The 22,033-nt window shown below is 47.3% G+C and overlaps 6 protein-coding genes across 6 annotated transcripts in view; 4 read left to right on the top strand and 2 right to left on the bottom strand.

The window, feature by feature from the left end:
• Positions 1-1,839: 1,839 nt before the first annotated feature.
• LOC131885408 (serine/threonine-protein phosphatase 5-like) lies at positions 1,840-5,377 on the top strand. The gene is made up of 4 exons (XM_059233442.1): positions 1,840-2,001; positions 3,034-3,479; positions 3,626-4,339; positions 4,629-5,377. The coding sequence occupies exons 2-4, from the start codon at positions 3,132-3,134 to the stop codon at positions 5,049-5,051; spliced, it is 1,485 nt and encodes a 494-aa protein (XP_059089425.1). The 5' UTR covers positions 1,840-2,001; positions 3,034-3,131; the 3' UTR covers positions 5,052-5,377.
• LOC131885406 (uncharacterized) lies at positions 2,324-2,942 on the bottom strand. The gene is made up of 2 exons (XM_059233439.1): positions 2,726-2,942; positions 2,324-2,631 (listed from the first exon to the last, which is right to left on the bottom strand). Exons 1-2 carry the CDS (start codon positions 2,903-2,905, stop codon positions 2,425-2,427), a joined length of 387 nt encoding a protein of 128 aa, XP_059089422.1. The 5' UTR covers positions 2,906-2,942; the 3' UTR covers positions 2,324-2,424.
• A 2-nt stretch (positions 5,378-5,379) lies between the features above and the next one.
• On the bottom strand, positions 5,380-6,931 carry LOC131885401 (26S proteasome non-ATPase regulatory subunit 7-like). The gene is made up of 4 exons (XM_059233435.1): positions 6,437-6,931; positions 6,150-6,369; positions 5,867-6,090; positions 5,380-5,790 (listed from the first exon to the last, which is right to left on the bottom strand). Exons 1-4 carry the CDS (start codon positions 6,737-6,739, stop codon positions 5,464-5,466), a joined length of 1,074 nt encoding a protein of 357 aa, XP_059089418.1. The 5' UTR covers positions 6,740-6,931; the 3' UTR covers positions 5,380-5,463.
• A 2,195-nt stretch (positions 6,932-9,126) lies between these two features.
• On the top strand, positions 9,127-10,232 carry LOC131885403 (cell division control protein 42 homolog; the record flags this gene model as incomplete). The annotated part of the gene is given in 2 exon segments (XM_059233437.1): positions 9,127-9,618; positions 9,735-10,232. Coding segments are annotated over 2 exon segments (672 nt in total), but the record flags the coding sequence as incomplete, so codon positions are not given.
• A 283-nt stretch (positions 10,233-10,515) lies between these two features.
• Positions 10,516-12,637, top strand: LOC131885405 (stAR-related lipid transfer protein 3-like). Its single transcript, XM_059233438.1, has 6 exons — positions 10,516-10,950; positions 11,334-11,498; positions 11,615-11,747; positions 11,882-12,006; positions 12,084-12,259; positions 12,341-12,637. The coding sequence occupies exons 2-6, from the start codon at positions 11,478-11,480 to the stop codon at positions 12,540-12,542; spliced, it is 657 nt and encodes a 218-aa protein (XP_059089421.1). The 5' UTR covers positions 10,516-10,950; positions 11,334-11,477; the 3' UTR covers positions 12,543-12,637.
• A 4,803-nt stretch (positions 12,638-17,440) lies between these two features.
• Positions 17,441-22,033, top strand: part of LOC131885397 (uncharacterized) — a gene marked incomplete in the record, with an annotated part of 12,329 nt that continues 7,736 nt past the window's right edge. The window contains 1 exon segment of the mRNA XM_059233431.1: positions 17,441-17,721.

Below are 22,033 nucleotides of genomic sequence, written 5' to 3'. Positions count from 1 at the left end.
ATTGGAGAAATTCCAGGCCTGAAGAATTATATTTGTTGTTAGCATATGGAAAAAGTTAAATGCTCTTCGATGACATTTTGGAAAAATGGATGCATCGTATACACGGAAGGCAAGGAAATGGTCAATATCGTCAATGATTACTAGAACGGACACCGACATAACAGCAAAACCATTCATCCAAAGTAAAGTCCCAGATTTGGCACTCAAATCGGGGAAGAAGTTTTTACCAGGTACACGTACATGTCAAATGCTTTCATGAAGCAATCTATTTTTGACTGCGTTCTTCTTTACTTGCTTATCAAGAGGGATTTGGAATCCATACCATTACGAAATGAAACGAAACTCACTAATTGCTCTTTGAACACATTGGACCCACGGCCCGGTTATTGCTTTACGAAGAGATGTCTGGGATGCTCTCTTCGATATGAAAATCAAATGAAAATTGAGCCCGCATTCACTATATATCGAGCATTTCGTCATCAGGTTTGCGATGAGCCTAACCCAACCAGACTTGGTTTCAATCAAATGATATTGCAAGATATCATATGTCAGCCCAGCCATATCCGCCAGAATTTATGGTTCAGGTTAATGAGCGGGTGGAAATCAGACGGGTTGATGGCAGATTTGATGGGCAACATCACAGGGCGACCATGATATCTGGAGCCTTCCAGGGCAGGCAAGAACATGGAGCAGACATATCAAAGTCGTATGGGAAACAACGGCCGCCCGGTTGACCCCATGAGCGAAATACCCTGAAATATCCTGGTTCGATTCATAACTAATCTCCGACAAATTACGTTGCCTTGGCGTCGAGCGGAAATGGTAGAAACTTCACGATGCGAAAGGACTGAACCCATAGGGAATGTCAATCAAAGGAAATGCAAGGAAAAATGTGGTCCGGCACCCTGATTTTGGGCATTTTGGGGAAGAGAACTAAGACAAACAACAGAGTCAACTCGCACCATTCGCCCATTGAATTTTCAATAATCGAGTGATTTTGAGCGAGTTGTGTTACAAAACCCTACTAAATGAGCATGTTTGGTGTTAATCAGTGAACGCACTATCAAATTGGCTCAATATCACAATGCTAATTGTCTAAACAAGCATGTAAAATGTCAAAATCCAATGCATGCACAGTGGGTTGGGCATGTTGTCTTTGATTTTACTCCATGGAATAACGTCAGTTGTCCATGAAGACGTTTACTTGACTAGCCCTATGGGAAACAACGGCCGCCCGGTTGACCCCATGAGCGAAATACCCTGAAATATCCTGGTCCGATTCATAACTAATCTCCGACAAATTACGTTGTTTGGGCCTCGAGCGGAAATGATAGAAGTTTCACGAAAGAAGTGAACCGACGCAGGGGGAAATACCGGTTAATGCCCCCCTCTCGCATTTCTGCTCGACCTACGAACCACTTCTTTTGTGGGTGACTATTCATAACCACTGGTTGGGCCCGTTGAGTCTCCCGGCATAATGACTATTTCTCACGCAACCTCGAGGTTTGTTTAGATTATATGAGCGCCGGTCCTCAGCCGGCCTGCCTGGACGGCCGGATTTCCCTCAGCTGATGGAAATATCGCCGGACAAGGCTGGGCAATAAGCATGAGTCCCGGCCGGCCTAGCCGCCAGGTAACCTTGGCCATGGAGAATGCCCCGGCCTGGCCGGGAGACTGGTGGTCAGGAAGAAAACGGGCCAGCGAGCGAGCGAAAGCCCGATGGGCCGACACTGTCTGGCAGACAGAGAGCGACCCAGAGAGACCTAGGCAGGGCAGTGAGGCTACTGAGTGTATGTGGGGTATGTAGTGATCCAGGGCCGCCCCAAACGTCTACGTTCATTGATTCCATGCTCAAATTCAGGCGTTGGGTGGAGATGGCAATGGCGGGTCGGTGACCACGGAACCTGCCTGGGACTCTGAACTTGGAACTTGATCGCCAGTCTCGACAGACGGCCACGGCGCGCTCTCATCAGATCCAGCTCAACCCCAGTCCGTAGAGAGGTAGGTCCATGAGCTTCGAGCGTGTCTTAATGTCCTAAGCCCCCCACACGCACGCGTACACGCACATGGAGGGTTCGAGAGACACGCCTAGCACCCCGGGCTGATGATACCCACTTGGAGATTGGACCAGCCGTGGTCCATCCATTGCTGGCGACGGGCCGGAACCCCCGTCCGATTCTAAATCTGTGGATTAGGTCATCATCGGGGAGGGAAGAAGGCAGAGCCCTCAATGCCCGGCTTTAAGCTAGCCTTAAGCTGAAAGGAAGGCGTGGCCTGGCGGGCCTGATTACTTATGCCAGTCAGGATAGACCGATCGATCGACCCAGATTCAATGAAAATGTATTGAAGGACCACGTCCCAGGTGACAAATTTTCCCAGATCAGCATAGCTCCAGTAGGTGTGGGTCGGTCTTGAAGAGTAGGCTCACATGGCTAGGCGGGGATCCAGGGGATCCAAACGAACTCCAGGAACCTGGCCTTCCAGCGGGTAATCATAGTCGGAGTAGGGGTATTCGGTCAAGTCATAGTCGTCCATCAGTTGGTCATAGATGCCACGTTGACCATGTTGATGGGCATTAATGGCCCGGGATAATGCCGTCAAATCGTCGTGGTCGTCCTGGGGCGGAGTATCCTGCGGAGGGAGGACAATTCATAAATCGTTGAGCGGCCAGGCGGCCAGCCATCCAGGCATCCAGCCCGGGTCCTGATGGTCCGGTCCCACTTACCAATTCGAGTTGTTCAATCAGGCCCTTGAGCTTCTCAGTCTCTTCGATGACGGGCAAAATTTTCTCTAAAGCTTTCACTTGGTGAATGAGCTCGCTTCGAATCGCAGCCGGAGTGGCTCGAGCCTCCATCTGCGGCATGACAGCCAGAATACAGAGAAAACGGACCACCGATTTAGGCATGATGATGATGACAAGTGAACGCGTCGAAGGGTCCCAGTTTCGCATGAAAACACGCACTGGCCGGAAGTTTGATAAGCCTGGGTCTGAATCACGGCTTATGGCGCCCACTGATGCATTTTGAATTTCAGATTGGCTAATTTGACGACGCTCTCCGTGATCTTCCGTGGTGTCGGCCTGTGCCTTTTCCCCCTTGTCCTAATTCCTAATTGTCACTAGTCGCTTGATCATGACCGATCAAAATCCCGACACGATGGAGGTGGATCGGCCCAAACCCGAGGTCGACGTGGACCAGTCCAACCAGCTCAAGGCCGAGGCCAACGAGTTGTTCAAATTGGAAAAGTATCCCGACGCCATTGATCTCTACTCGAAAGCTATCGATTTTAACCCTACCAATGCCGTATTGTACGCCAATCGCTCCATCTCTCATCTGAAAGTGGAGAGCTTCGGCTACGCTCTCGCAGATGCCAACAAAGCCATCGAGTGCGATAAGAACTACTTAAAAGCCTATTACCGCCGAGCGGCCGCTCATATGGCCCTGGGCAAGTACAAGATGGCTTTGAAGGATTATGAGATCGTCTATAAGCTCATACCCGCCAATAAAGACGCCAAAACCAAGTTCACCGTCGAGTTCATGACGCAACTATTGGAGCACTTCAAGGCGCAGAAGAAGCTTCATCGGAAGTTCGCACTCAAGATCCTCTACGACATCAAGCNTATGAGATCGTCTATAAGCTCATACCCGCCAATAAAGACGCCAAAACCAAGTTCACGGAATGCAAGAAGATCGTGCAGACGATCGCTTTCCACAAGGCCATTGCCATCGAGGAGAAGGTCAAGGCTGTGGCCGACGAAATTGACATTGACGGCATCACCGTCGAGGACAGCTATGATGGGCCTCGACTGCAAGAGGGCAAAGTCACCGTCGAGTTCATGACGCAACTATTGGAGCACTTCAAGGCGCAGAAGAAGCTTCATCGGAAGTTCGCACTCAAGATCCTCTACGACATCAAGCAATACTTTCAGGCCCAGTCTTCCCTGGTGGACATTAAAGTGGGTGATGGCAAGAAATTCACCATCTGTGGCGACATCCACGGGCAATACTACGACCTCATGAACATCTTCAGTTTGAACGGTCAGCCTTCGGAGGAGAATCCGTACTTGTTCAACGGCGACTTTGTCGACCGGGGCTCGTTCAGTGTGGAATGCATATTTGCCTTGTTCGGCTTCAAGCTTCTTTACCCGGATCACTTCTTCATGAGTCGCGGGAATCACGAGTCTGAGAACATGAACAAGATGTACGGCTTCGAGGGAGAAGTGAAGGCCAAGTACTCGAGTCAAATGGTGGACTTTTTCACTGAGGTCTACAATTGGCTACCTTTGGCCCATTGTATCAACAACAAAATTCTAGTCATGCATGGAGGACTCTTCTCCAAGGTGAGCTTACTTGTCAAATTATCATTTTGATAATAGTGTGGAAAAAATAAGTAACCAACCCTGGATCAGACAGGGGTAATTAATTTTGCCCTGTTCGGAGGACGGGGTAGAACTTCCCGTTGTCCACGAATGTCTGCCCTCCTAGATCAATCATGCTGCCACTCTGGGTGATTGGGAGAGATATCCCAATCACTTCGTAAGTCAGCCACAAACACCTCCACAAACTGGAAGTGCTCATTCCGTTTTCTTCGTACTCTTCAATTCAATTTCGTGTAAAATTCCCTTTCAGGACGGGGTAACCCTCGATGACATCCGTAAAACCGAGAGAAATCGTCAGCCTCCGGAAGAAGGCATTATGTGCGAGCTCCTGTGGTCGGATCCGCAAGGAATGCAAGGTCGGTCCGCCTCCAAACGGGGCGTGGGTTGCCAATTTGGGCCGGACGTGACAGAGCGGTTCCTCGAGAACAACGGCCTGGATTACATCGTCCGGAGTCACGAAGTCAAGGAGAATGGCTATGAGCTCATGCACGATGGGAAATGCATCACGGTGTTTTCGGCTCCCAACTACTGCGACACTATGGGCAACAAAGGGGCCTTCATTACCCTGAAAGGTGGAGATCTCCGGCCAGAATTCACCTCCTACGTCCACGTACCTCATCCCAATGTGAAGCCGATGGCTTACGCCAATTCCCTACTGAGCCTTTTTGGATAGTCTCCTCAACACAAACACACTCACATACACCCGATTTCATGACCTCAGCAAGATAAATGACTTTGGAGAGAGAAAGAGAGAGACACCAAGGGGACGATGAGGGGGAAGCACGTTGGTGGACGGAATTGATCGTCGTGTAGCACCTCATCTCGGGTACTTCTTTGTCCATGAGCCACTAGCTTATTCCAGCTATCATAATATGAGAGAGGCGAGGACGATGGCCGAAATCAACTCGTTGGTAATTGAACTCCTTCAGTCACTTGACATTTTTATACCTCTATTGGAGCCGTGGAGCCACATTAAATAGTGAATCACAAACAAGCGTTCATTGGGAGCGCGTTCTGCTGGTTTATTTATGAATTGTCTGGATATACGAGGGGGGATGAAGTCGACCTAAAATGGTCTGAGTGGCTTATTTCTTCTCCTCCTTGGCTTTGTCCTTGGCCTCGTCTTTCGAGGTCTTCTCTTTACTGTCCTCTTTCTTTCCGGCCGCAGAGGAGGTGGTGGTTGTGGTTTCCTTCTTCTCGGCCTCCTTGTTGCTCAGCTTGTTGTTGATGAGATTGTGAAGCGCGATGATCGATCGGATGAGTGAAGCCGTGTAGACCACCAGCATCTGGTCGTTGGTGTTCACATTGGTGCTCTTAACGAAATCGGGATCGGCCAAATCGGGCAGCAGGTTGAAGATGTCTTGAAGATGATAAGTGATCTGATGATTCATGGGCAGCTTGCCATCAATGACCTGAAAGAAGGGAGGGCCAGGGTTGAGTCAGAGCCCGGGATGTGTGAACCACTCGATCAGCACGGGTTGGTTTTACCTGTTGGAGATATTGCTTCATCTCGTGGAGCTTCATGTTCAAGCCTTTCCAGCCCATGAGTTGGTTGGTGATTCGTTGGGACAACGTGCCCAAAGTGGTGTCCTTGATATCGCGCAATAGATGCTCCACGCCCACTTCTTCCGCCTCCTCGGCGCCAATTTCAGACGGCACATGCTCAAAGGTCTTGGAGGTGGGGGTGCCATCATCGTGAATCTCCTCGACGGCTACAAGCCAAGTAAGGATCAATCTCAGATTCAACGTCCCTCAAGATTCGGGTTCTTACCTATATAAGCTTCGGTGGGTAATCCAATATTCTTGGGCTTGGCATTGACAATGACCAGAATCGATTTCTCGCAATACGACCGGAGCAGGTCATTGATCTTGATGTCGTTGGGATGGAGTTTGGGCCCGGTGTGGTACCAGCCCACAATGCGCTCCTTGGCGTTGACTTTCTTGAACATGTTGTACATGTTCTCGAGGTACTCGTGATCCAAGAACCACACCTAATCAATCAGAGCAAGAGACAGGTCAGCTCCAGGATGAAAACCAAGGATGAAAGCGTGTTCTTACATCGCCGTCTTTGTCGTCTTCGTCAAAGGGCACGGCGAACGAGTTGGAAATGTCCAAAACCCGCCCTTGGCCGCCCTCGCCCGAGGTGACCGAGCCCAGTAGTACGCCCACCACACGCCGGGCGTGGCCCACTTTCCGCATGCGGTTGAAATGATCAACCACACTCAACAAGACCAAGGGATGGACGATGACTTTGGCCAAAGGTCGCTCAGATAAGGGCACCACGGCCGAAGCCGGCGACGATGAAGAACCCGGGCCATCACCGCCCGTCCCACCTACGGGTACCGCCGATTCTACGGGCATCTTGACAAGCCAGTCGATCGAGTGGGTGGAGTGAAACACTAAGCAAGCGTGGCTAAGGTGGATGAGGATCAAGGAAGATAGATAGATAGACAGACGCCTAAGGAAGGGGCCACCCAATGACAATACAAAGAGGAACAGAAAGAGGAGGAGGAGGAGGATGAGCCAGTTTAGCTTGTCATTCAGCCACTTTCCAACAGCTGCAGCATAACCCAATAGTATCAGGGTGACGAAAAGGGTCCAGGTCCGCTCCTGATGAGCCAGCCAGACTGAGCTAAGACCATGAGCCTGCCTGAACCTTGGGTGAATTTTTCTAGATGGGTTGCATTGGGTCCGGTCTGGATGCTGTTTCTAGTATTGGCCCAGAAATCCGCATCCAGGGCGACTTTTAACCCCTCCACTAGATTCATTGAACAATTCTGAGTCACCTCAGCGAGCTCGGTGTCATTTTTGGCTGTCAGCAGGCCTCCGTCCTATCAGTTGACCCCGCCGGTGTCGGAGGAAACGAAGTCACCATGAGAAAAAATATTGGTTGGCCCTCCTGGATGTGGGTATGACTCGTAGCACTACAGATCTCCATGGTGAAGTGATCTTAAAGCTACCACTATACATATATCCATGGTGAAATGATAAAGCTACCCATTGGTGGCTTGACTACTAATTCAGCGTAGGATTGTTCTAATTCCACCCATTGAGGCCGTCCGTTCAACAGCGAACCGATGAACCGCGGACTGGTTCCAACCCACTGGCATGCCTGTCCTAGCCCTAGTCTGTCCCATGAATGGAGCCGCATCACGTTGGACTCATTGAGCATAACATCAGACGGAACGAAAATGAAATATTTCCAATCACCCCGCAGTTAAGTGTATTAATGTCGTTGATGGACCATGCTTTATGATATTCCATTCATAATCAGCCTTTTCAGTCTATTTTTGAAGCTAAAAGGTGTTCTACGGTGTGGCAAACTGCGATCGTCAGAGGTCGATGGTCAAGCTCGAAGGCGTCTGCTAGATGGCGAGTCTCTATATTTTCCCACCACCTGTGTGGCCCTACCTTGCATCAACACAAAGAGCCACGATCAGTGTTACCACATTGGGGTTCCATATCGCGTTATTGCTCTCATCACACAGACCGCTGACACCCCAATCAGACGGGACAGAGTGTTTTTTCGCATTTAAAAGTGGTACGCGCAATGAGAACATAATTGAAAAATTGGGATAAAGTTGGAAAAGACATATTTGCATTTTGCTGAACAGCCCTGATCAGCAGACTGAGCGTAGTTAGATAATTGGAGTGGGACAAACGGAGGCACTGTCTAGTCCCATCAGGTCCATCAGTCTAGCCAATCAAAAGCCCTAGGCCCCAATTCGAGACCCTTACCCTCAGATCCAGTCCGACCTACACATGAGTTGTGAGCCCAATGGATCAACCCGGGCATCCGACCCATCATTGGGCTCTACGCTTCTCTTTCTGTCATATTGTCACGGCTGGCATGGCCCCTCTCCAGGTTCTAACTGGACTGAAGCCCGAGTCTGGCCTAAAATACGAAGCCCTGGCTGGCAGTCCTGTTGGCCTGGGCATACTACATACAGTCGTTCGTGGGAAGCTGAAGTTACAAGAGGCATGCTGGCCGGATTCGGATGGACCGTGTAGTGTTTGTGCGGGTTGTGTCGGGTTGTGTCGGGTTGGCTCTGGCCCCCATCAAGCAACTCGGGCGGTGATCACTGATCAGTGATACCTGAGACCAGGGAAAACACGATCGCCCCACCCCCGCATCTGAACCGCACTGGGACCCTCGGATGCGGCCAACCACCACCCCTTAGCTCAGGCCATTCACCCCGAGGCCAGCCCGAGGCCAGCCCGAGGCCAGCCCGAGGCCAGCCCGAGGCCAGACCGGACGGGGCATGTCAGTTCGTGGCCATTGGTATTGATTGAGTGAAGCTTCCTTTTTCTTCGGGTTGGATGTGGAGTCCGCTCATTGATCGGCGGATCCGATAAGATTGCAGCAGCCTTCTCAGCCTTCTCAGCCTTGTCTGTCAATCTGCCAATCAGGCAGGAGATAAGGCCTCGTCCATTGTGACCCACCCACAAACATCCAATCACACCCACTTATATGGACATCCTAGTCTGTGGTGCGCCAAGTCCTGTCCCATCATCGGGCCCGTGAAGTGGTAACGCCCGTTCACACCCTGGACCCCATTGCCCGTGGTTTGGGGCTCGGGCCCACCTAAACATGGGTCAGGTGTCCGTTAGGCCGCCAGCTTGATCGTCGCATGCCGCCCGAATCGCCATATGTCCCCGCTGGGGACCACCCGCCCCATTACCCGTCCCCGGGTCGTCCTCCGTCCACCTCCCCGTCCGCCGTCTCACCGATGCCTCCGGCTCACTGGGTGGCCCCGTCCGTACTGGATTTGGGGCTCAACGCGCCCGCCCAGAAGATCAAGTGCGTGTTTTTGGGCGATGGAGCCGTAGGCAAGACCTCGCTCATCGTGTCCTACACCATCAACGGCTATCCCAACGAGTACGTGCCCACGGCCATCGACACCTATGATGCCACCGTCACAGTGGACGACCGGCCCGTCAAACTCGAGATTTGCGACACGCCCGGTCAGGACGACTTCAATTCACTCCGACCCTTGGCCTACCCGCACACCGATGTGTTTCTGTTATGCTTTTCGGTGGTCGAACCCAGCTCCTTCCTCAACATTCGCGAAAAGTGGGTGCCCGAGCTCAAGCGGACCCATCCCAAAGGCCGCATGCCGCCCGTCATTCTCATTGGGACGCAAAGTGACCTGCGCGGCGACGCCCAAGCCACCGCCCAGCTGGCCCGTCAGGCCGAGGTCCCAGTCACCGAGGCCGAGGCGCGCAAGCTCGCGGCCCAGGTGGGCTGTGTGTGCTACATCGAAAGCTCAGCCCTGACCCAGAGCAATCTAAAGGAGGTCTTTGATGAGGCGATCCTGGTCGGGCTACAGACACAGCGCGCAAGCTCGCGGCCCAGGTGGGCTGTGTGTGCTACATCGAAAGCTCAGCCCTGACCCAGAGCAATCTAAAGGAAGTCTTTGATGAGGCGATCCTGGTCGGGCTACAGACACAGCGGCAACGCGAGGAGCGCGAACGACGCAAACAGCGGCGCAAAAAGCGCACTCATTGTCGGGGCTGGTTGTGCGCCCTCATGTGATACCCCCTGCCTTTGAGCCGCCCCATTGGTACCAAAGAACCCTTGGACCGCTGTAGCCTGAGGCCCATCCACTATCCACCAAATATAAAGGCCGGTCGCCTGACGTGGCACCGCTTATCGCCTTATCTCTATTTTTGATACAGAATAGTAGTGCTCTATTTTTCAACGAATTGAAAGGGCGTTGCATTACAACGTCGATTATTATTATTATTATTATTACTATTAATATGATGGGCCCTTGGTTGCCCCGTGCAATATGTCCATGTACCATTCAATAAATAGCCTGAGCCATTGGTCTCCCATGGCCAGTGAGCGCGAGATCAGTCTAATTGAGATGCTCCTCGCATCAATCATTAATATGCCCGCCCAACCAGGTCAATCGCCCACCGACTAAGAAACCGGGGAAATGTGTCCAAGTGATTTGATCTTTCTAGTTCACCCTCTGCATTGAAAAATATATGTTTTAAGTTTGGCACTCGATACAGGTTGGGCAGTTCAGAGTCACAGATCTTCCGCTCAGCTGACAAGCGAATGGATCACCCCTACCTACAAATAGGTATGTACGAGTGTCTGGTCTCCGTTTACCAATAGGGGGAGTTCTGAGACATGAATGCATTCAGCCCTCGCCCGAGAGTACACATCTCACCCTGACCGAAATGGCGTGATCCTGATCGTTCTTGGTCGTAGTAACTCCCTTAATTGACCACACCGCTGACGACTTCGCATTCTTACATAATCTCCCTCTCAACCATCACCACCAACGAAATAGATACCTGTGCCAGCCTACGCTTCCGATCAGTGATCGTTCTCCGTCCACGAGTCTCTCAGCCGCAGCACTTATTCCCTAACTGTCTTTCCATCATTGAATGTAAACTTGAAGCTGGTGGTGATCATGTCATAATTCAGTTTAGGGTGGGTCCCAACCGGCTTTCATGGTGTCATTGTCTCCTTCCTGCCTGCCAGAGTGTTCAGTTGCGCGACGCCCAGTGATCCAGCAACAGGTCCAAAGATCGGCGACCATCCATCCCTTTCTTGGGTAAGCTAGCAGCAAGGATATTCACACTTGTGTAAAAATCTCGAGTCTAGGTGTGTGTATCAAAGTACAGTCTCAATTATTGGGCGATTAAGACAAGCGATAACTTGCAATCATATGTGCATTTGACCTCATTCACCAGGCCTGTCTTCCCGTTCATTCAAATCAAGTCGTCAAAGAAACCGATCTGACCAAAGCAGAGCATATGCATTGTATCCTACAGTCTCATCTAAAGTCACTGTTTAGAGAGTTAGTTGAGTGGGATATGTGGGATATGTGGGTGCGGGTGTGCGGCGACGGCGGCCGACAACATAAACAGAGACCGGGAAAACAAATGTACTCAAATCCCGTCTCAGATGTCAAATTTGTGCCATATTTTCTTACAGATAAGCGCCTTGGTGTACTTCGACCCTTTCGCTTTATCTCCTCCAATCCCGACGACAAGTAAACGAGAAGTGTGGGCTGCTTATACATTTATAAGCGTTCTCAGACTGTGAATTCACTCGACGACAGAGAAGCACTTCCCCAAAATGGCTCCCAAAGAACTCTCCGTAGGTGGACACATTGTCATCATTCATCCCATCCCCAAGCACATGTTGCATCGAGGGTCCCTTGAGTAAAAGGCCGAAAGTTGGTGTGGTTGTTGATGATTCGAATTCTTTTCTAGGATGACGAGCTTCTCAAGATTGTGAATGAGGCTTGGGATGAAGCCTGGGAGATTGTCAATTCCGAGGATGGATGGAAAGAGGAAAAGAAGAGTGAACAAGGGGACGTGGTCGTGTCCAAGAAGAATAAGAAAGGTACGTTCCTACACCTCGCATCATAATCCCATCCGATATCCGATGGGATAAGACCCAATCACTTGGGGTCGTTCGTTAGGTAAACCGGCTTATGAAAGGATTCATTTTGATAAGAAGGTGGTCTCTTCTTGCAGGCAAGAAGATCTATCGAGTCAAGGCTAAGATGGAGATTGCCCCCGCCAAGTTGATTGAACACCTCAAAGACACCGAGAAGATGTGCGAGTGGAACACCACACTCACGGAGCATAAACTTTTGCGGGTAACTGAGCGCACAGGGCAGCACGAAAGTGTCACGGAACGTGAGACAAAGTTTGACGCGTGAATAATTGATTGCAGAAATTGAACGACAAAGTTGCCATCTCGTACCAAGTGACGGCTGCCGGCGGACCCAACGGAGTCGTTTCCGCGCGAGACTTTATCTTCATCTTCAAGAACGAGTACAAAGGCGATGCTTACGTCCAAGGCGGATGCTCCGTGGACATTCCCGGACCAAAGAGCTCCAAAGTGGTCAGGTAAGGTCCCAAGATCCCGTGTAGGGAGGAACTATTCCTGGGATTGAGATTTTGATTGGCTTGGAAATATCCCATGGACAGGGCTTGGAATGGACCTGGAGCCCAAATTGTGAGGCCCATCCCGGGCAAGGACAACGAATGCGAGTTCATTTGGCTGATGGATTGCGAATACAAGGGCTGGATCCCGTCCTCAATCTTGGATTTGGCCATGCCCGTGGCTCAATTGCAGTTTGTGGACTGCGTCAGAAAACTCGCCAAAGACATCAAGGAGGGCAAGAAATAGTATGGATGCGTGGTAACACCACTATGACATTCTGAAATAAAACCAAAACTATCCGTCAATTCCGATTGATCAAGGATTATACTTTTGAAAATGCCCTTTTAGTGTGTTTTTTTCCCATTTACTGAGCAAATCTACAATTCACTAGAACATTCCCTTGTCAGTGATTGCCGACAAAAAAAAATGAAAAAAATGCTTGCCAAAGTGATTAGTTCACCTACGCGTACAATAAATAAGATATGTGCATGATCAGAATGCGTATCAAGTACAATTTTTCGCAATTTCACGCATGATAAAACAAATTGAAAACGGCACAACCAATGGTAGGTAGTTATTGTGTTAGCCGCAAGTTTTGATTTTTAAATACCTTTTCTTCAACGAAACCACCTTAGCCTGTAAAAGTAATCAAAACATTAAAGCACTCGGTTTATGCTCTCAACAACGCAAAGGAATTCAAGCATAATCACTGAAAGCATTGGTTAATGGAGGTTTTGTTCAAAGAGATGCTGTATAAATGGTGGGACAGGCCCTCCCAAAGTTCCAGAGGTTCATTTTAGGTTGACCCAGTCAGTGGAATTTGTTTCATACATTGGTCTACCAGCCTTCCTCAAAACTATGTACGTACTTGGAGTGCTCAAACCGAGGCTCTGCGCCCTAACACCTCAAAAATCAGTGCATGACAGGTGCTGGCAAATTAGCTATCATTTCCCCACATCATTTCCCCATGGCCTCATCTACTGCCCTGCAATGCTGCAATCGCTCAGGTCCAATCAAGACCATGTACCCAAAACCAGTTTACAAATGGAAATAACTAAGCTCGCGAAGGCAGTACAAACATACATTATATATTATAAGAAAAAATAAGAGGTTGCCCATCATCCATCCGAAACTTAAAGAGCAGATTTTGAAAAAACTGACCTGCTTCTTTTTCTCCCTTGCTCTTGGCCTCCGTATATATTTGAATGATGATTCCCAAGTACAATACGTAAATTCCAATCACATGAAAAGACAAGTCTAATTTTGAATTGGCTATACTGATATTCATAAATTGAACTTAGGGCCACATTATTTGGTAGCAGCATTTCAATACTCTTTCAAATCTTAAGAAAATCCAGGATTTTTGAGGCAACCATGGCTCTCAACAGTTGCATGAAGTTTTTTCGTGAAGTGGAGGGTAGAGACTAGTGCTGGGGCGAGTCCGGACTCGAGTCCAAGTGCTCTCGAGTCTTTTAAAAAGGGCTCGAGTCCGAACTCCTTTAGAAAAGAATATCCAATTTTGTCTTAGAATTTCGCAAGGCGAGTGCTTTTGCAAGACCTGACTGTAGTAAAAGACTCGAGGCGGGCCAAAAAATTCAAAAGAGCAAAGGACTCGTACGAGTCCGACTTTTGATGGACTCGCCCCATCCAGTTCTAGTGAAGATCCTAATGCCTTAATGGGTCTTGGTAGGAAGAGAAATTTGCATTTGCAAATGTCTGTGCATGTGGTCAGTTCATGAGTGACTAGAAAGTAAGTATCCAGTCGCTCGAGTAAAAATCATACTTTGAAACACTGTTATCACAAAATAAAACTGTGTACCCAACGGCCTGCAGCAAACTCGATGCATCCAATACTTTATCCAAATTCGGACTTCAAAAAGTCATCATAATCAACAGATGAAACTCCTCGGCCTTTTCATGCCTTCTAATTTGAAGAGAAGCTCAGGTCAGCCCTCATGAGCTCTTCTCTTCAAATCTGTTTTGATGAAAAAAAACGGGCTCGTCAAGAGCGTTTCCGACCATTTAGACTTTCCTCAAATCTCATTGTTATTAACTTCGAGGAAAGAAAGCAACGTCCATTGAAAACATATTTTGCTATTCCACCACCCTCATGGTGTCATGGAAAACGAAACCCAAGGGCAAGGAAAATTCACATCACAACGTCAACCTGATGCATAGTAAGTGACTCGACAGAATGGATCAGTTTATGAGCAACAGAATGGAAACTGAAGATAAGAGTAGATTTACGTAAATCTAACGCCGCCATCAATTGTCCATAAAGAATTTAATTGACTATGAGCATACGACAATTTGACGCCAACCAATAACGTACACGCATCATTCCCACATTTATTACCATAACGTTTCAGCTTGGTTGAACATGCATTCATATCGAGAATAAATGAGCAGTTTATTGATGTGGGTCCACAGCAAAACAAGTTGTGATAGTCCAATGGATGTTTCCTACCTTGGTCGTTTACATGGAGTATTTACAAAGACGAAAAAGAAAAATGATTCTTTCAACAATCTCTTGACTTGCAAATTCGTGGCTTGTGCCAAAAAAAAAAATCGAATAACGCTCGAGCAAGTTAAAAAAAAAATGTAACAAATATTAAGGACGAAACCTAGAAAGACGCTTTTCTGACATCAATGTGCGCTGAACTTGATTTAATGGAAAATAGCAACTGACAAGGAAGCAATGGTTAGGCTAATGGTTCGTCTTTGTTTGAGGAAACCGTGTAATTGCCACATTTTCCCATCCACTTTTGTTCCGAATGGCCAGAACACACCACGGCATTTACATTTTACAGTATCTCGTTGCTTCTAAGTGATTCTTATCACGCATTCTACTGGTATAGCATAACCGAAAATGTCCTCTTGAGTTATTACTACCAATAATTAAGGAGAATTAAGGAGCCTTAAAAAAGGGCCCATTTAACGTTGGCCAAAAGTCTTTGAATCTATTCCAATCTGAGTGATGTGTGGGCAGCAGGTTACTCTATGAAGAGGGTCCATCTCGAGTCCATCTCGAGCTGTTTGTAGGACCTTGTTTAGGATGACATGGTCCTTGTTAGGGTGACGAAATTGGATGAAACGTTGACGTTCCTCGGACTCATTTTTTGCATTGGTCCTCTTCTTTGGAGACATCGCTCGTGGACTTGCATTGAGGTGGAAAGTTCAGGCCAGAAGGAGACCCCGTCTCTTGTTTTCGAGTCGAGATTTTGGTAGGTTCCAGGAAAGGATATTGTTTGTCATGTCGACGCTATTGACGGTGGATAGTACCTGCAATGGGCTCCTCTTTTCGATTTATTCTCAAAAACTGATATTGGAACGATCTTCCGCAATGTTTTCTTACAATCAAGGTCGAGAACACCATTCCAATATTCCCGACCAAAACATGACATGTTCTTCTGTTGCCCACAGCTTGTCTTATAATATAACCTTTCTATACAGGGTGCTGCAATGGAAACGGAAGAGCAAACTATAAGATCAACTCCGATATTTTTTTGGACTCAAAAAAGTTTACAAACCTCACAAAAGGCAGCAGAGATAATATCATCTTCATTAAAATGAACCTGTATTTCGAATGAACATCAACTGAAATTGAAATCTTCTGAAATCGTCTGATGGAATCCTGAGTTAAGAGAGACAAAATTGGGTGTTCTTCTATACGTTTCTTTTGAGACACTCCATACGAACAAATTCAAAAGATACAATGATAATAATCATCTAGTGCACTAGCCGAGCCGTCTAAAAGGCTGCAGCGAACAGGACAAGAATTATCTCGCCAAGTGTCATACATAGGCAAGGCAATAGTAACTTAACGACTCAGAACAGGAACGGTAAACACAAAACTGTACAAAAAAATTGTCCAATTATTACGAATCAAAAGACCCAAAAATTATTCGTGAGTCATTCTTTTTTTCGACCTCCAAAGCGGCTTATATTTTTTCCGCTTTTCTTCTAACAACGGAAGAAACTTGAATCTTTGAGGGCAAACAGACCTTCAGCAATAAGCATTTATCACTCATAGGCAGAGTGGACATTGTTGAATGTTCCTTTCAGGCTTTCCTTTCGGTTATTTGATAATATTTGACTTTTTGCAAATATTTGCCCAATGGGTTGCATTTCCCTTTAACATTCGGCATATTATAAGATAAATGACCATTCTATTGATCAGGAATGTGTAAGCATGGGCATGATGCAAAAATAGTCGAGAGATATTGGCCATTTAGATTTTAGGGAAAAGTAACTGTACCGGACTAACGCTATTCCATTTTTGACCATGAATGCTTAAACAATGCATTACTCATTTTGGCCAAAGTAACTGTAAGTGTATTCTGTTCTTTTTATTGAGGAACGACTGACTGCCGGGTCAGGGGTTCAAATACCCGAGTTGGAAGTCAAATTCTAATCGTAGTAAGTATTTGTTGTGAGAAATGTAAAGCAGGAATTGAAATTGGATAGCGTAATCAAAAGTACTGGCAAATCAAGGCAACTCTAAGGCTTGAGAACCTCGAGCATCAGGGCATCAAATGCTCCAAAAGCGAAGAAGCCGTCCAGAAAAACTCATCATGCACGGTATTCTCCTCGAATATTTGGTTGGGTTGATCAAAGACAATATCCCGAAATGGAAATGTCTGCCTTCCCTAGAAAACAGAGCACTACCTTCCTTCCGACCAACCATAGTGGAGGCCTAAGAACATGCTTAGGTCATCATGTCACTGGCAAGGCCGTCCTTCATGGCAGGAAATGAAACATCCTGTCCCAGAAGGAGAGAATATCAAATGAATGCCCGCAAGCATACATACTTTTTGAGCACATTGATGCCAACAGATCTTGCTCCTTTTGCTCGATCTCCTCCCGGACTCCCCTCCCAAGACACTTGAAAGGGACTCTTCCTCCCTTGCCTCCCCTTGTTCTTTCCCTCTCTTGAGACAAGTTTGCATTGAAACGAACTCCGGGTTCCCCTTTTCCCCGTTCCCCCGTTGAGATACGTGTGGTGCGTAAGTAGTGGTTCTTGTTTTGGTGCCTCGCTCCGAGTCTCGCCGCTTCATGGCCTTCAAACGCCTTCTCGTCCGCTTCTTTGGACGCACACACTTCTCGGCCTTTCTCTGGACGAGACGCTAAGAAGACGCCAGCCACAAGCTGGATTTTTAGGGCCTGGCTGATCATTCCGAAAGATTCAAGCCAAGAACTAAGAACAAGCTTAAGTTTGGCGGTGAAGCCAACCAATACTTTAAGCACTTCACTGTCCCGTTGTTGTTGGGAAGGAGAGTGAGAGGCAGTATTTTCTATTTTCGCTCAAGACGTCGCATTCTTTGCCAACGTGTCGAAGATCCCTCTTGTGTCAATCTGTGTTAACGACTTCGGAAGCCACCTCAATCACCGACCAGACTCCAAACTGGAAGCTCGACCGACCACGGTAAGCCTCCAGAGTAAGGTGCTAATATAATACGTATATGTATGTGCGGATGTGTGCCTTCTTTCCAAGTTGATTGGTTTGCCAATGCTCGATTCCAAACACTCCCTCGATTCTGAATAGGCGTATGCGACGAGGGAAGAGGATAGTGCGTAGAGCAAGGCCCAATTATGTTCGTATTCAAGGCCGACGACACCTTTGTTTGTTGTTGTCGTGTTCCCAAGAAGGAGCTAAGTTGGGATATCTTGTTTGGCCTTTCTAATCCCGAGGTATTATTGGCCGGTAGACGTTATGATGGTGGGCATGCTCGCAGGAAGAAAATTGAAACGTAAAAAGGTCCCCTTTTCTGGGAGCTCTCTTTTCTGCTTCCATTAAGGTGAATCACTCCCTTATCTTGGACATTGGACAGTCACGACCAAGTTCCATTTATTTCATGCTTCTACACTGCAGAGACATGTACGTATAAGACGACAACGTAGAAGAAGAAGAAGAAGAAGAAACAAACCAAAGTTAGCCTTGAAAGCATAGTTTATTGATCACATCAGGGCTGTCTTGGTTCGGAATTCAGAGTGAGTTGTTGGCGTCTGGGCTTGAAAGTGGGTATCCTAGCAACCAACGACATTCCGTCTTCATTCCTTCCATCCAAGTTCCATTCATTCGATTGGATCCTCCATCTGATTTTTTTGGGGTGTGGTTTGATGAGCCAAAGAAGAACATATTGGACCAGTGAATTATCCCAGTGGCTAACCATTGAAGGATTTATGGGGTGATGCGATCAAATCGACCCTCTTGGATCGGAGGTGTAAGACCCGTCCCAAATGGAACGGGCGAGCTAAAGAAGCCTCAATAGGACCTTGGACCAAACGAACAGACACGTACTATTGGGCATACATTGAAATGTTCATTTCTCAAAGGCCAAACTGAACTTTTTTGTCCTTGAAGCCAGCATAGTCCAATTAAGTCTGTCTGGATATAAAGTTATAGCGCTTGGAACTGTCACTCCTGCCTATTTGAGATTTGAGACACTCGTCCCTTTGGAGTCTGAAACTTTGCGATTAGGAAACTTCAAAGACCTCCTGCCCCATGCCAACTACTGGCTCTTTGTTATGGGCATTTGTTCTCTTTATCACAAGATAATCCTTGCCTCATCACGTATTAGCGTTGCTCCACTTTTCTCTGGCTAGTGCATTTACCGTGGGAGCTTGGACTCCTTATCCTTTGTCCAGGAACAACTGGAAGCACTTGTCCATTTATGGGCTGCATAATGGAGATGTCTCTGGTTGACCCGTGACAAATGGTCGGACTCTACTACATTGGGGTACCGAGCATGGAACAATTGTGTTCTCGATTTCGAGGAAGAAAAAAAGAGAAAGAAATGAATGAGGCTAAAAGAACACACCTATTTAGCTCACAGTCAGTTGCTCAAGCCGTTTACTCAGGGTTGGCAAGTCGAGTCTTAACTTGGGACGAATTTGAGCTCATGAACCACATCCAGCAAGAATTGCTTTGGGGAAAGGTACATAATAGAATGAATGATCTTGTTACGAAGTAAACACTTGCAATTTACTCCTGCATGCTTCAATGGCTTGCGTTCGAGAGCTTATTGCTTGAAAAGAAACGGAAGTGCGTGGCAAGGGCAAAATACTTCAGTCATATTTTGTCGTGCGCTTTGAACATTACCGGTGTATGCATATACTTGGTTGGTATGTAAGCATGCAGGGATGTATCAGGCGAGTGTGAGTTTCAATGCTACATAAATTTAATATCGAGAAAGGTAATAAATGATGAAGCCTCAATAGTTTTATCCGATCGATAATTGAGATCAATAGTCACGAGCGTAGGATTATGATTTATTCTACCTACGTATAAGCACTCTCTACGTTCAAGACTTGAGTTGAAGTTTGACATCGCCTCCGTTGTTCCAGAAAGGGCCTGAGAGTGTATTCAGACTATTCCAACTAATCAACCAAGGGGCGGTATTCTTTCTCACCACCCTGCTCCTCGTTCAATGATTCCATAGCATAGATGTCAAAGAGAGGAATTTAGCCCTGGAGTTCACAGAAGGTCTTTCCAAGTATGTTATGAGTTAGCTTGCTCTATCTTGTGGCCTTTCTCCTTCTGTTTCTCTTGGATGCCCTAATGAATGTGGAGTGAAGGACGGACGACGACCGGGAGAAGAGGAGGAGGACGAGGAAAAGAAGCACGAGGAGGAGCATTAATTAAATCATAAGTGAGAAAACAAAGCAGGAACACCACGTGCTATGTACAACTGTAGTTTGGAAGGAAGGTACGTGAAGGGCCTCGGGCCAAGTGAGTTCCATTAGGCGATCGTTTCGACCAGATGACTAGCGTTACGTATGTGCCATTAGTAAGCTTACAGAATACACCTTGTGAGCTGAATGCCAATGGGTGACAAACTCTATCAGATCGAATCAACCGTGCTAGTTGTCTTCTGGATGCCAATTACTGTCCTTATACTAGCACTTGTGCAAAAGTGTGTTGGTAAGAGGGATTGTCTTTGAAACGGGACAGAAATGTGAGTAGAATTTTAGATCCCCAAATCGGTGGATGAATTGGGTTTCTAAAGATAGTTACATTTGAACGGAATGTTCACTGAAGCATTTTCCCTTCAGAACACTTTATTAACCCGTCTTCGGGTAAGCATACCATTAAAATTCCAAATTCTCATATAGGACCACTCGTTCTAGAAAATGGGTCCCTTTGTATCAATTCTGATTGGCCAGCACTATTTATTGGCGCTATACATCTTAACTGCAGGAATGAAGACGGATTCACATGAATTGGACATTCTGCTCAAAGAGCCGATCTTTTGTAAAAGGAAATCCCTTTTGGGTTCGGACAAGACGAGAGCTTTGGAGGCCCTTGTGCAATGGCTTTTTTTCATTGCTCTCCTCGCCATCAAACAACTGCAAATCGGGCCATCGCAAGTAATGGGAGTGATAGAAGGAGGAGCGATTGACGCAAGGCCCTTTCCCTATTGCGCACTATACTACATACAATAGATCTATCTCTGAAGTGTTCCAACCGATGATCGTTTTCCTCTTTTGAGCCGAAGTGCCTCTGAGAAAGAAAATAATAAACAAAGCTTTGGTGAAAATGACTGTTTGAAAATCAAACCCAAGCCTCAATGTTATTCATTGCCTCTGCAGCTTCAACCATCTCCTGAGCTCACGATACACACTTCAAACAGCTTGGTGTGCGGTTCAACGTGCTTCATATGGAATGCCTTGGTGCCCTATGGGTTGGAGGGTATTTTCAGACGGCACAATGCAGCTTTTTCTTCGGACGTTGGTCAAGATTTATTTTTTATGCTTGAGTGTGTGTATAAATGTAGTTCATGTCAGAGCGTAAGATATGTTTGTTGGCAGTTGGACATGGCCTCAGATGCCCATGGGACATCACAAAAGAAGAGTTTGAGGACTGGCACGGTTGGTCCTCGAAATTAGACAAGACCAACTGGAACAAAAAGGAAGGTCAATGAGCATGGACGACACCAATTCAGCCACACGGTGGTCAATCGACAAGTATGTCCGGGGTAAAGTTTGTTTTATTGTCCTTGTGGATGAAGCCCGACCAATCTTTTTTACCGACAAAGAATATAACGATAAGATTACTGACGAGTACGGGGAATTCCAAGCAACTTTCATGTCATGCGGGTAAAGCTTTCCTCCGTTGTACGCTTTAGGCCCTTCTTAAGTCGACATCAGGACATGTTCATGTCCTGAGAGCTTGGCAACTGTCCAAAACAGACCCATATTCATCCATCCATAACCCGGTGATGGGCCAACGAGCCAGACAGGCAAAATGCGCTGGAGTGGGGCTTTTCGTGTACCAAATACCAAATCCGCCTGGTGGAGCTCGGATGTGGGCCGTTCCCACTCGAAAAATGCCAATGCAAAAGCCGTGCTCATACGTACACGATGTCATAAATTAAACGGCTACTTTTCTCCATTTCCTCTGGGAGGCCAGGCCTACTACATGTAGAGCGCGGTTATGCCTGTGGGTGTTGTGGTGGCTGGCGGCTGAAAAGGTCTTGATGGATGAAGGCTCTTTCATTCAAATGAAAAGTGGGACCATGGTGGAAAGAAACCCAAGAGCAATTGCATCAAGTTTGGGGAGAGTGGATACTCGATCTAGCACGCAGGATACATGGATGAAGTATGAGCTGCCAAGAGCCGAGGGAAGGGCTCGATGAGGGCCGCTCATGAATGAGTTAGTGTAAAGTCGATAAATATTCAATAGTCACCACCCTTTGCCCATTTCCTTGAGATACGGTACAATCCACTAACAGTGG

This window comes from Tigriopus californicus, chromosome 8 (genome assembly GCF_007210705.1).
Source record: "Tigriopus californicus strain San Diego chromosome 8, Tcal_SD_v2.1, whole genome shotgun sequence".
NCBI classification, from domain to species: domain Eukaryota; kingdom Metazoa; phylum Arthropoda; class Copepoda; order Harpacticoida; family Harpacticidae; genus Tigriopus; species Tigriopus californicus.
This window is presented reverse-complemented; position numbering and strand designations above follow the sequence as displayed.